Here is a 13,948-nt window from a genome sequence, read left to right as displayed (position 1 = left end):
ATTTGACCAGGTGACCTAGTTTTTTTATCCCACTTGACCCAGATTCGAACTTGACCTATAGGTCATCAAGACAAATATTCTGATCGATTCTCATGAGTTTCAAACTTAAATTGTGGTCTCTGGAGTGTTAACAAGACTTTCCTTTGATTTGGCCTACTGACCTAGTTTTTAATCCCACATGACCCAGTTTCAAATCTGACCTAGAAATCATCAAGGCAAACATTCTGACTAAGTTTCATAAAGAATGAGTCACAACTGTGGCCTCTGGAGTGTTCACAAGCTTTTCCTTTGATTTGACCAAGTGACCTAGTTTTTGACCCCAACTGACCCAGATTCAAACTTGACTTAGAAGTCACCAAGAGAAATGTTTTGACCAATTCTCATTAGTTTCAAACTTAAATTGTGGTCTCTAGAGTGTTAATAAGATTTCCCTTTGATCTGGCCTACTGACCTAGTTTTTGACCCCACATGACCCAGTGGCCTCTAGAGTGTTCACAAGGCAAATGCTGACAGACGTCGCATGATGCACGTCGCACGATGGAGGCACAAGGGACGCCGGACAATGACAAGTCACAATACCTCACCTTGAGCACTTTGTGCTCAGATGAGCTAAAAACAATGATTTTCCAGTTTTCTAAACTATTCAATATGAAATAATTATATGATATCATGTCACTAACACAAGTTTTCTCATGGAATGACCCATATCTATGTGGGGTCTCCTTATTTTTCAGACATTTTAGCAGATTAAAGATTACAGTCTGTAACTTTTTACCTAAACTGCTACTCTGTCATCTGCAATTTTCTGAAACTTCATACTGTCATAATATAATTATCTTTTGTAATAATGATCAGATTTCTAAAATAATTTTTTTCTGAGGTATAAATGAAAGGAATACATCAAGGTATTTAGACTTTTAACAATATATACATTTACCTTCAAGATTAATCTGTGTCCAACAGTCCACTGGAAAGTGGTCCTAGTATCTCACCATGTCCCTGTGTACTGGCTGAAATAAAATGGTTATAATTTCTACTATAAAGTTTTCTAAGAATTTAGCAAAGATGTTTTACCTTGAAATCTTCTGCATCTAGATCCTGAAATGCACGACTCACTGAAGAACCAGCTGAGTTGACCAACATAAAAACTGGACCATGCTTTTCTTCTGCCTGCATCAATACAAACATAACATTGTTCGACATGATACTGATGGTCCGGATTAATGGTAATTATCTACACAGCATTTGATGGCAATCAGCATATTTTTTTTAAAGAAGAAAAAGACACTAAAGAACAGAAACAAGACGATATGACAGCCCTAGATCACTCACCTGAGTTCCACAGCTAGAGGGACATGATGGCCCAAGATCACTCACCTGAGTTTCACAGCTAGAGGGACATGATGGCCCAAGATCACTCACCTCAGTTTCACAGCTAGAGGGACATGATGGCCCAAGATCACTCACCTCAGTTTCATAGCTGGACTGAACAATTTTTAGTAGATGACCACCCAAGGAACACTTGTGTGAATTTTTTTCAAAATTTGGCAAGCAGTTTCAGTGAACATTTTTGAAATTTTCTACAATTATAGCCATATAGAGAAAACTAGCCCAGCCCCTGAAATCATTCTTTAACAACAAGACCTATTACTAATGGTGATGAATACCCCAGACAGCAGCTTATTGTCAGAAGAACAGGGGTATTAAAAATATGATACATTGCATTTGTGTATTGTCAAGGGAGAAAATGTACAAAGATGAGCAAATTTTATGGCACTATCTGAAACAAGAGCTGTCTGTTGACAGTGCACTCAACTACTGGAAGAATTAATGGAAGTATGGGGTCAAAATATTACCAGAGATTTTCAGACAAAAGAAAAATAACAGGTAAGATGAACAATGTACCTGTATTTGTGGATTTGGATAAATCCTGCACTATATGGCAATGCGTGACCATAATGGTAAGCAAGCGTTCAAAGTTTCAAAGCCATGATGATTTATCAAACAGTTTAGACAAAATATGGAATGGTATGCGAAACTTAACTAATTTCTATGTCAAAAAGGCCATAACTGAGCTAAAGTCCTTGTCCTAGTTATGTAGTCTTGCCTACATGTGTTGACTATGATGATAAACAAGTGGTCAAAGTTTCAAAGCCATATGACGAACAGGTTAGGCAAAATATGAACTGGTATAAAAAATTTAACTGATTTCCAAGTCCAAAAAGGGCCATAATTCAGTCAAAATAGTTGACAGAGTTATGTACTCTTGTCTACAGATGGAAATCATGATGATAAACAAGTGTTCAAAGTTTCGAAGCCATATGTCAAATAGTTTTGTCAAAATGCCGACTTGTACAAAAGCTGAACAAATTTCGAAGTCCAAAAAGGGCCATAATTGTGCAACAAGAGATCACAAAGTGATCTTGGCACCCACCATTAAGCCATTTTTGAATGTTCCTAATTTCAAGACTAAGTCAAGGTCAAAATCAAGGTCAAAGTTCATTTCGGTACACGAAACTGTGCATGTGGCCCATGCATGTGGTCCAAATTTGAAAGCTGTAGCTTGAGAAATGTGAAAGTAGGTCACTAGATCAATTTCAAGGTCAAAGTTCATTTCGGTACACAAAACTATGCATGTGCTTCAAATTTGAAGGCTGCAGCTTGAGAAATGTGAAAGTAGGTACTAGGTAAAAATCAAGGTCAAATTTCAATTCAGAACACAAAACTATGCATGTGGTCCAAATTTGAAGACTGTAGCCTGAGAAATGTAAAAGTAGGTCACTAGGTTAATATCAACGTCAAAGTTCATTTAGTTACACAAAACTATGTATGTGGTCCAAATTTGAAGGCTGTAGCTTGAGAAATGTGAAAGTAAGTCACTAGGTCAAAATCAGGGTCAAATTTAATTACGGAACACAAAACTATGCATGTGGTCCAAATTTGAAGCCTGTACCTTCAAAAATATGAAAGTAGGTCACTAAGTCAATGTCAAGGTCAAAGTTTATTTCAGTACACAAACCTATGCATGTGGTCCAAATTTGAAGGCTGTAGCTACAGAAAAGTGAAAGTAGGTCACTAGGTCAAGATCAAGGTCAAAGTTCATTTCAGTAAACAAAACTATGCATGTGGTCCAAATTTAAAGGCTGTAGCTTGAGAAATGTAAAAGCAGTTCACTAGGGCAAAATCAAGGTCAAATTTCATTTCGGTACACAAAACTATGCATGTGGTCCAAATTTGAAGCTTGTACCTTTAAAAATGTGAAAGTAGGTCACTATGTCAATGTCAAGGTCAAAGTTTATTTCGGTACATAAACCTATGCATGTGGTCCAAATTTGAAGGCTGTAGCTACAGAAATGTGAAAGTAGGTCGCTAGGTCAAGATTAAGGTCAACTCATGTCAAGGTTCATCTAGCCACTCAAAACTATACATGTGGTCCAAATTTTAATGTTGTAGGATATGTGTGTGTGTGGTTTTTTTTTCAGTCATATGAACGACGGTGTCTACTAATGTAGCAGTGAGCACAATGCCCAACTTTATAGTGCTGCCTCACTGGAATATCACGCTGTAGACACATGACATGATACCCCACCCAGTCATATTATACTGAAACTGGGCTGACCAGTCCTAGCACTATCCTCTTAATGCTGAGTGCCAAGCGAGGAAGCTACTTTATAGGATATGGACAAGAAGATTTTTTCCCTATATAAGTCTATATAAACCATGTGACTCCCGGGGCGGGGCCTTATTTGACCCTAGAGGGATAATTTGAACAAACTTGGTAGAGAATCACTAGATGATGCTACATTACAAATATCAAAGCCCTATAGGCTTTGTGGTTTTGGACAAGTTTTCAAAGTTTTTCTCTAAATAAGTCTATGTAAACCATGTGACCCCCAGGGAGGGGCCATATTTGACCCTAGGGGAATAATTTGAATAATCTTAGTAGAGGACCACTAGATGATGTCACATACAAAATATCAAAGCCCTAGGCCCTGTTTTTTTGTACAAAGAGATTTTCAAAGTTTTTCCCTATACAGGTCTATATAAACCATGTGAACCCCGGGGCGGGTCCATATTTGACCCTAGGGAGGTAATTTGGAAAGTCTTGGTAGTGGAACACTAGATGATGCTACATACCAAATATCAAAGCCCTAGGCCTTGTGGTTTTGGACAAGAAGATTTTCAGAGCTTTTCCCTATATAAATCTATGTAAATTATAAAAATAAACAAAGGGCCATAACTAACTCAAAAGTTGTTGAACCAGTCTGATTTTCAGAGTGACACAACTAGGGTACCAATACATCATTCTGACAAAATTGGTGGAAATCCCCCCAGTAGATTCTGAGGAGATGCGATAATGAGAACTTGTTAACGGACGGACGGACGGAAGGAAGGACAATGGACCACGGATGCAGAGAGTGATTTGAATATCACCAGATGGTGGGCTAAAAATAGTTGACAGACTTATGTACATACGCCTACAGATGGAAATCATGATGATAAGCAAGTGTTCAAAGTTTAAAAGCCACATGTCAAATAGTTTTGATTAAACGTGGACTTGTACAAAAATTGTACCAATTTCCAAGACCAAAAAGGGCCATAATTCAGCCAAAATAGTAGACAGAGTTACGTACTCTTGCCTACAGATAGAGACTGTTTTAATAAACAACTGATAAAAGTTTCGAAGCCATATGTCAAACACTTTACACAAAATATGAATATATGGTACAAAAAACTTAACCAAGATTTATCAGTTAAAAGGGGCCATACTTCAGCCAAAATCCTTGATGGAGTTATGTTATGTACTCTTGCCTAAAACTGGACATGGTGATGGTAAACAAGTGTTGAAGGTTTAAAAGCTTTATCTCAAAAGACTTTGTCAAAATGTGGTGAGTAGGAAAGCTCTAGTACTTATTCTTCGAATAGTCGAGCTAAAAAGAAGAAAGTAGGTCAGTAGGTCAAGGTCATGGTCAAGGGACCATGTAATCACTAAGGGTCATCAAACAGTTATACTTAACAGCATATGAAACATGTTAGAAAATTTTTGATGTTACTTCTAATGTAACTATTCATATTTGAAACAATTAAGAGGGCCGAAACGTTATTAAAATCATTCAAATGGAACGTGCTTCACACATGCACAACTTAACTTGGTACCGATGATAATAATAATAACAAGGTTTGTTAAAAGTCTGGCATACAATGACTGAGAAATAGCGCAGACCAATGTTTCCATATACATATGAAGAAAAAATTAATAAAGGGCCATAACTACATTGTATGTGAAAATTCATTCAAACTGAATGTGCTTTGCACAGGCACAACTTAACTTGGTACCAATGATAATTACATGGTTTGATGGAAATATGGCAAATAATTGCTGAGAAATAGTGCGGACAAATTCCGTTTATAGATGGATACAAAGAGCAATGGACGGAGCTGAATCCAGTATAGCAACTTGAGAGAATTTGGCTGAGGGTCAGAGTAGAAGATTTTCAAAGTTTTCCAAATAGCCATATAGGGGCAGTGTTCTGCCGAGGCCGCTATATCGCGAGAATCTCGCGTAAAAATTACGAATGTCGCGCTGAAATCTAGAAGCGACAGCTGTCGCGTACTAAAATTTTGGGGACGAATGCGCGTATGGGACGACCGGAACTGAGTATCCGAACAGAAGGGTTTCCCGCAAAAACGTCATTTTGATCAACAACGAACAATTTTAAGCTACATTTCTGTATCTGCAGACAAGAAAAACATTCAATCTGATGATTAACAGCCTAGTTCTTCATCTGACTTCTTAAAAGCCCCTTAGACCACACAAACCCCGCTGTTAACCGTTCTCCACCAACTGTCTCGTCAGGTGAAATTGAAAGCAAGTCCGTTGCCAACAGCATTAGCTGCTTAAAATCTGTTGACCATTGCACACTGATTGTCTTCAAAACTGAAAATGCGTCACAAAATCAAACCACAAAGGGTGCAAAAAATTCGTATTTAGTCAAGAGAAATGACTCCAAATTTCACAAGAGTTGATTAAAGGGTGACAATGGTTGGACTACAAAAAGACTTCAATTGTAGTAATGTTACTGATTTATAAATTTCAATGACATTATGGTCAAAACTTGTTGTCCCCAAGATTTTGAAAATGTCCCCGTATTTTTCATACCAAGGGGACATTTGTCCCCACCATTTCTGATCCTTGGCAGAACCCTGTAGGGGAAACTAGCACCGGCGTGAACTCAAGAAACCTAGTGACCTAGCTTTTGACCTAGACTATCAATTTACAAACTTGACCTAGATTTCCTAGTTTTATGAGCATCATATAGAAAATGTGGTCTCTACAGTTTTACTAAGGTATTTCTATGACTAGTGACCCTAGTTTATGACCTCAAGTACCCTACTATCGCTTCAGAGAAAAAGCTTTTTAAAGTTTGATAGCTGAAAACCTGTTTTAACCATTGTGACCCATATGTTCAGTGAACTGGAACCATTTAAACAACATTGAAAGAGAGCCATGCAGAGATCATTTGTGTAAAGATTCTTCAAAATCCATTCAGTGGTTTTGGTGGAGATGTTGTTAAAAGAAATTACTGCCAATGGATGGACAACGGACACATCGTGCTCACAATAGCTCACCTTGAGCACTTCATGCTCAAGTGAGCTAAAAATTAAGTTACTTGACTTTAAGATACAAGGAATCGGTAAAACCGAATGATGCTCCCTGATGCATGTCCCAATATGGGGAATAAGGTATTAGAAACAAACAAAAAAAATAGTGATAATAAACAGAAGAAAATTGAATAAAGGGAGATAATTCAAAAACTAGTTTAGGTACAGTTAATATGGTTCTTTCTTTGACACTGCACTTCCTGTCAATGGCCTTTATCATTTTGCAAAGTTTCAATGAAATGCCATTAATACTTTTCAAGTAATGCTCTGGACAAGCCTTATTTTGTAGGTAAACTAGGTAAAGTAGAGTTATGATTCTTTGAAAACGACTTTGTCTCAACAGCCTCTATGATTATGTGAAGTTTCAATCAAATGCCATCAATACTTGTCAAGTTATACTTGGTACAAGCCTTACTGTGACCTAGTTTTCAATCCTACATGACCCAGATTCAAACTGGACCTTGAGATCATCAAGATTAAAAATCTGGCCTCTACAGTGTTAACAAGCTTTTCCTTTGATTTGACCTGGTGACCTAGTTTTTTACCCTGGATGACCCAATATCAAACTCACCCAAGACTTTATTGAGGGTAACATTCTGACCAAGTTTCATTAAGATTGGACCCAAATTGTGACCTCTGGAGTGTTAACAAGCTTTTCCTTCGATTTGACCTGGTGACCTGGTTTTTCAACCCAGATGACCCAATATCGACCTCGTCCAAGATTTTATTAAAGGTAACATTCTGACCAAGTTTCATTAAGATTGGGCCAAAAATGTGACCTCTAGTGTTAACAAGCTTTTCCTTCGATTTGACCTGGTGACCTAGTATTTGACCCCAGATGACCCAATATCAAACTCGTCCAAGATTTTATTGAGGGTAACATTCTGACCAAGTTTCATTAAGACTGGGCCAAAATTGTGACCTCTAGAGTGTTAATTGTTGACGACGGACGACTGACGACGGACGGACACAGGGCGATCACTGAAGCTCTTTCTTTGACACTGCACTTCCTGTCAATGGCCTTTATCATTTTGTGAAGTTTCAATGAAGTGCCATTAATACTTTTCAAGTAATGCTCCGGACAAGCCTTATTTTGTATAACAAAGGGAAATAATTCAAAAACTAGGTAAGGTAGAGTTATAATTCTTTCACACTGCACTTTGTCACAATGGCCTCTATCATTTTGTGAAGTTTCGATCAAATGTCATCAATACTTTTCAAGTTATACTCAAGACAAGCCTTATTTTGTATAATAAAGGGAGGTAATTCAAAAACTAGGTAAAGTTGAGTTATGGTTCTTTGAGACTGCACTTCCACCAATGGCCTCTATCATTTTGTGAAGTTTCAATGAAATGCCATTAATACTTTTCAAGTAATGCTCCGGATAAGCCTTATTTTGTTTAATAAAGGGAGATCATTCAAAAACTAGGTAAGGTAGAGTTATGATTCTTTGACACTGCACTTTGTCTCAATGGCCTCTATCATTATGTGAAATTTCAAACAAATGCCATTAATACTTTTCAAGTTATACTCCGGAAAAAAGTGTGACGGACGGACAAATGGAAGGATGGACAAAGTGGCAACTATATGCTCACCCTTCGGGGAGCATAAAAATACTGTTCTGCAATTTGATACGAAAAACATGTATCAGTCAGTTTGCAAAATATTGTACAAAGAAGTGGGTATTAAGCAGGCTTTTGAAAGCACCTAGCATGTCAGTTTTCCTAATCTTGATGGGAAGGGAGTTCCAAAGCTTTGTGGCAATGAAATAAAGGCTGGATTGCCATGCATCACAGTTTTAGTATTTGGCACAACCAGTGATAGCCTGTCTTGCAATCTTAGGTTTCTAACTGGTCTATACACTTTTATCATATACCTTATACAGGCAGGGGACTTACCCTGTAGAGCCTAAGGTTTGGGTCAGAAACTTTGTACAAGTGTGCTGTTTGTAATACCTGTGAGGTAACCAATGTATTGACAAGGGTCTTTGCAGCATCATTGGTAAGATACTCTCTGCTGTGACCTATTCTGCATATTTGTGCATACTCAGTCTGACATACAGTGTTTATTTGCTGTTCCAAATCCATATTGTTGTCTAATACTGCTCCAAATTCCTAACACATCTTGTTGATTTTATCACTGAGTCACCTACCTTCCCCAAGACGTATGTTCAAGAGAAGAAGTTGTTGAAATGCATTTCCATATTTGGCTCAAGTGGCCCCTAAAAATGGCCGAGAACCCCTATTTGAACAAACTGGGAGAGGACCATATGACAATACTACATACCAAGGTTTTGTGAAAATCTATCAAGCACTTCATGAGATGAACTTGTTAAAATGTTGTTTCTTTATTTTTAGCCTTTTGAAGCTCCTCTGATGGACCAAGCGTCCTCATTTGAATAAAATTAGGAGAGGATGATGCTAGAGACCATGTTTCATGAAGATCCATCCAACGGTTTATGAGTCAAGTGGTTCCCAAGTTACTGAATGGAAACTGTTTTCAAGGTTCAGGCCCCTGTGACCTTGACCTTAGACCTACTGACCCCAAAAACAATATGGATAATTTACTTCACAAGCCCAATCACGCTTTAATAAGTTTGAAGGTTCTGGAGCGAGTTGCTCTCAAATTATTGGGCGGAAACCATTTTCAGGGTTCCATGCCTGTGATCTTGACCTTTGACCCCAAAAACTACAGGGGGCATCTACTTAAAAAGCCCTGTCATGCTATCAAGTTTAAAGGTTCTGGGTAGAGTGGTTCTCAAGTTAATGGGCAAAAACTGTTTTAAAGTTTCAGGCCCCTTTGAACTTGGCCTTTAACCTAATGACACAAAAACTATAGGGTCATCAGATTCTACTTCATAAGCTCAATTATGCTATCAAGTGGTTCTCAAGTTATTTGGCAGAAACCATTCTCTCTAAGGACCGACTGACCTACTGACCCAGCCAAGAGGTGCAAAGCAATATACCCCACTTCTTCAAGAGATATAGTGGAAGTGTATCAAAACTAACCAAAAACCTGGTAATTGTGGCCCTAAGTTACTCACCTGACCGTTACTATTTGAACTTGTACATATGTATAACACACTGAATCATGAATGGTAAGAACAGTGTTTAATGTAAAAACTTAAATCAGGTCAAGTTCCCACATTTGAACAAATCTGAGGGAGTGAGTGAGTTAGATTTTACGGCAAACCGACCCAAAAAGGCCATATATCGCTGAAAACAAGAGCTTTGAAAATGTAAATTGTAAAGCATCTCTAAAAAACAATTATGTAACAAGAGCTGTCTGATGACAGCGCGCTCGACTATTCGAAGAATTGATTGAAGAATGGGGTCAAAATATTTCCACGGATATTCAGACAAAAGAAATAAACAGATTAGACAAACAATGTTCCTGTATTACTTTGATTTCGATAAGTCTTGCACTAAATGGCAATATATGAGCCAATTTCAAAGTCCAAAAAGGGCCATAATTCAGTCAAAATAGTTATGTACTCTTGCCTACAGGTGGAAATCATAATGATAAACAAGTGTTCACAGTTTAATAGCCATATGTCAAATAGTTTTGACAAAACACAGACTTGTATGAAAACAGAACCAATTTCGAAGTCCAAAAAGAGCCATAATTCTGCCAAAATAGATGACACAGTTATGTTCTCTTTCCTACAGATAGAGAGACTATTATGCTAAACAAGTGATAAAAGTTTCAAAGCCATATGTCAAACACTTTACAAAAAATATGAACTGGTACGAAAAACTTAACCAAGATTTCTAAGTCAAAAGGGGCCATAATTCAGCCAAAATCCTTGAGGGAGTTATATACTCTTGCCTATAACTGGACATGGTGATGGTAAACAGGTGTTGAAAGTTTCAAAGCTTTATCTCAAAAGACTTTGTCAAAATATGAACTGGTGTGAAATATTAACCCAGATTTCTAAGTCAAAAAGGGCCATAATTCAGCCAAAATCCTTAATGGAGTTATGTGCTCTTGCCTATAACTGGACATGGTGATGGTAAACAAGTGCTGAAAGTTTCAAAGCTTAATCTCAAAAGACTTTGTCTAAATATGAACTGGTACGAAAAACTTAACCAAGATTTCTAAGTCGAAAGGGGCCATAATTCAGCCAAAATCCCCGTTGGAGATATGTACTCTTGCCTATAACTGGCCATGGTGATGGTAAACAAGTGTTGAAAGTTTCAAAGCTTTATCTTAAAAGACTTTGTCAAAATATGAACTGGTACGAAAAACTTAACCATGATTTCTAAGCCAAAAGGGGCCATAATTCAGCCAAAATCCTTGATGGAGTTATGTGCTCTTGCCTATAACTGGCCATGATGATGGTAAACAAGTGTTGAAAGTTTCAAAGCTTTATCTCAAAAGACTTTGTCAAAATGTGCACTGGTACGAAAAACTTAACCAAGGTGTGACGCCGATGCCGACGCCGTGGTGAGTAGGATAGCTCTACTTATTCTTCGAATAGTCGAGCTAAAAATGTATAAACATAAAAAATGTAAAGTAAATTGTAAAGCACGTTTAAAACATTTATGCAAAAAACGTATATAAAGGGTTAAAATATTAGTGACAACCAACAATATTGCAAAACATGTAAAGAAAAATATATGATTTCAGATTTTGTGATAAATGCCTATCTGCTTTAAAAAGGACAAGATATTGCTGACTGAAATGTTTCAAAGACTGAACGTCAAAGTATGTACTGCGCTGTGGAACGAAGTCCCCACAGTCGACTAAAATATGTTTAATAGTTAGCGGTGTCTGACATGGTACACATTCAGATTGTTCTTCTTTGTTCAGAAGATAAGAATGAGTCAAACAGGTATGACCTATTCGACAACGAGAAAGAACAACTTCCTCCCTGCGAACAGATCTGTTCCCCTGGTGCCATCCACCTAAAGTAGGTTTAACATCATGAAGTTTATTGAAAGACCTTATAAGGATGCTTTTGACCAAGTTTAATGAAGCTCTGCCATTTCAAGAGAAAAAGACATTTCAGAAGATCCATCAAGCCCTTCATGAGAACAAGATATATGAAGGTTTCTCTATTTTTAGTGGTAGCTGCCTCAAAACGGGGGTTTAGTGCCCCCATTTGAACAAAATGAAGAAAGGACCCTATAATAATGCTATGTACAGTTTGATGAAGATCTATTAAGTGATTTATGAGAAGAATTGATTCCAAGGTATGTCTGTCTTAAGTTCCAGCAGCTCCTAAATGGGCCAAGTGAAACCAGTTGAACAAATTTGAAAAAGGACCTTTCCAGGATGTTACAGGCCAAGTTTGGTGTTATTCTGATCAGTTGTTTCAGAGGAGAACAACTATTTACAGTTTGAATCAAATCCATTTAGAAATAACAGAAATTCTTAGTAAAACGGGGTCATCATTCATGAAACACTGGTGACAGAGTTATGGCCCTTGTGTCGCTTCATGTGGGTGGGATGAGGAACAACTATTTTTTAAGACTGAAGCAAATCTATCAAGTACAAACAGAGATAAAGTGCATCAAAACATTGACAATGGTGCAGTCATTAAACAGATACCAACACCAATGACTGATTTAGAAGGATAGATATATACTTTGTACAGTTAACCAAAAGACATTCACAGAACTCACCTCCAAAATGCATTTTTTAACATCCTCAAAATTACTAGATAAATCTACTGAATAACTCTGAACTTTCCTCGATGGTTGCAGATGTTGTTGTATTTCTGTTTTTGCTTCTTCTAATCGCAGCTATAAAAAGACACAAAAAGAATAGACAAGGACAACATTATTGAATTTAATTAGACTTAATAAAGTCCCAGAGGGGATGTTTGTGTGTGCAAAAGGTCCAGAGAAAATTTGTCTCAAAAAGATTAGATAAGTATCTCAGATGCAAGAAAATTGAGGGTAATAGTGTTCTATCATGGTGCAGTCAGAGGAAATCCAAGATGGCCACCCACCAATGACAATTTTTAAGTCTCCTTTATCATATATCTACAAATTTTCTGTCTTAAATACAGCACATTTTACAAAATCATGTATTCAACTCAAATCAGATATTGAAAAATATTCAATGGTGGGATTACTTGCTAAAGTAGTCACGTCAAATTTGACATCAGAAATGGCATAATGATGGCAACTATATGTTCCATGCATCACAAAGTTCAAAAATGAGTTTTCAGCTTTATTTATCTAAAATTACAACAATTCTGACTCTTATTACACTAGAAATAGGTACCTGTATATAATAAAATGGTCATTAGACAGTACCTTGATCTACAGTGATGCATTTAGTTCTGGTGGACTTTGCCAGGCCAGATCACACTCAGCGAAAGCATCTTGTGGGATCCAGGCCTGGCAAATTCCGTACTGTTAAAATAAACCAATTTTATTCAATTGGTTTTTCAGTGCATTTAATAAGTAAATTTTGATTTTATTAATGTAATTGTTGAAATACATGTCCCAATATGAACAAATTTTGGAGATGACCTCATATAATGATCATAAAGAACCAAGTTTGATGAAGCTCCATCAAGCAGTTCATGAAAATAAGTTGTTAAAAGGTATTTCTATTTTAAGCTTTAGTGGCCCCTAAAAGAGGCTCAGAGCATCTGAACAAAACTGGAAGAGGACCTTATAATAATGCTACAGATAAATGTTGATGAAAATCAATACAGCAGTTCATCAGAAACTGTTTAAAAGTATTTCTATTTTAAGCTCTAGTGGCCCCTAAAAGGAGCTGAGTGCTCCCATTTGAATAAATTTTGGAGAAGACCTCAAAATGATCCTACAGATCCAAGTTTGATAAAGATGCATCAAGCAGGTTGTCATTGCAGAAGTTGATTAAAAGTTTTCTATTTTAAGTTCTAGCAGCCACTAAAAGGCTAAGTGTCCCCTCTTGAATAAAATTGGGAGCAGATCTCACAATAATGTGAAAGATCAAGTTTGATGACTATCCATCATGTAGTTCATGAGAACAAGTCATTTAAAGGTATTTCTATTTACAACTCTTTTGGCCCTTTTCGGCGCCAAGCATCCCCATCTGAACAAATTTCGATGCCATTATAATGATGTCAGGGTTGTCAATAAGAACCAGCCGCTGGCCGAAATGGATGGTTCAAATGGCATTTGGGATGGTTCAAATTCGCAAAAAAAATTTTTTTTTTGATCGGGCCTAAAAAGAAAACTGTTTGTTTTGGGTAACCCGACACTACCTAGTTAAACCCGCTGACCCTAGCAGTGTTTTCATGATCCTGTTATGAAAATATAATGTGTATTAATTTGTCTAA

The 13,948-nt window shown here is 37.1% G+C and overlaps 1 protein-coding gene across 1 annotated transcript in view; it reads right to left on the bottom strand.

The window, feature by feature from the left end:
* Positions 1–1,041: 1,041 nt before the first annotated feature.
* The window catches only part of LOC128557943 (3-ketodihydrosphingosine reductase-like), a 30,612-nt gene continuing 17,705 nt past the window's right edge, over positions 1,042–13,948 (bottom strand). The window contains exons 3-4 of the mRNA XM_053546636.1: positions 12,291–12,410; positions 1,042–1,170 (exon numbers count right to left, since the gene is read on the bottom strand). Of these exons, the coding sequence (XP_053402611.1) occupies positions 1,057–1,170; positions 12,291–12,410 (234 nt within the window). The 3' untranslated portion in view covers positions 1,042–1,056. The remainder of the gene's footprint in view (positions 1,171–12,290; positions 12,411–13,948) is intronic.

Source organism: Mercenaria mercenaria, chromosome 6, assembly GCF_021730395.1.
Source record: "Mercenaria mercenaria strain notata chromosome 6, MADL_Memer_1, whole genome shotgun sequence".
Taxonomy (NCBI): Eukaryota; Metazoa; Mollusca; class Bivalvia; order Venerida; family Veneridae; genus Mercenaria; species Mercenaria mercenaria.
The sequence above is the reverse complement of the archived record's forward strand: the minus strand, read 5'-3'. Positions and strand labels throughout refer to the sequence as shown.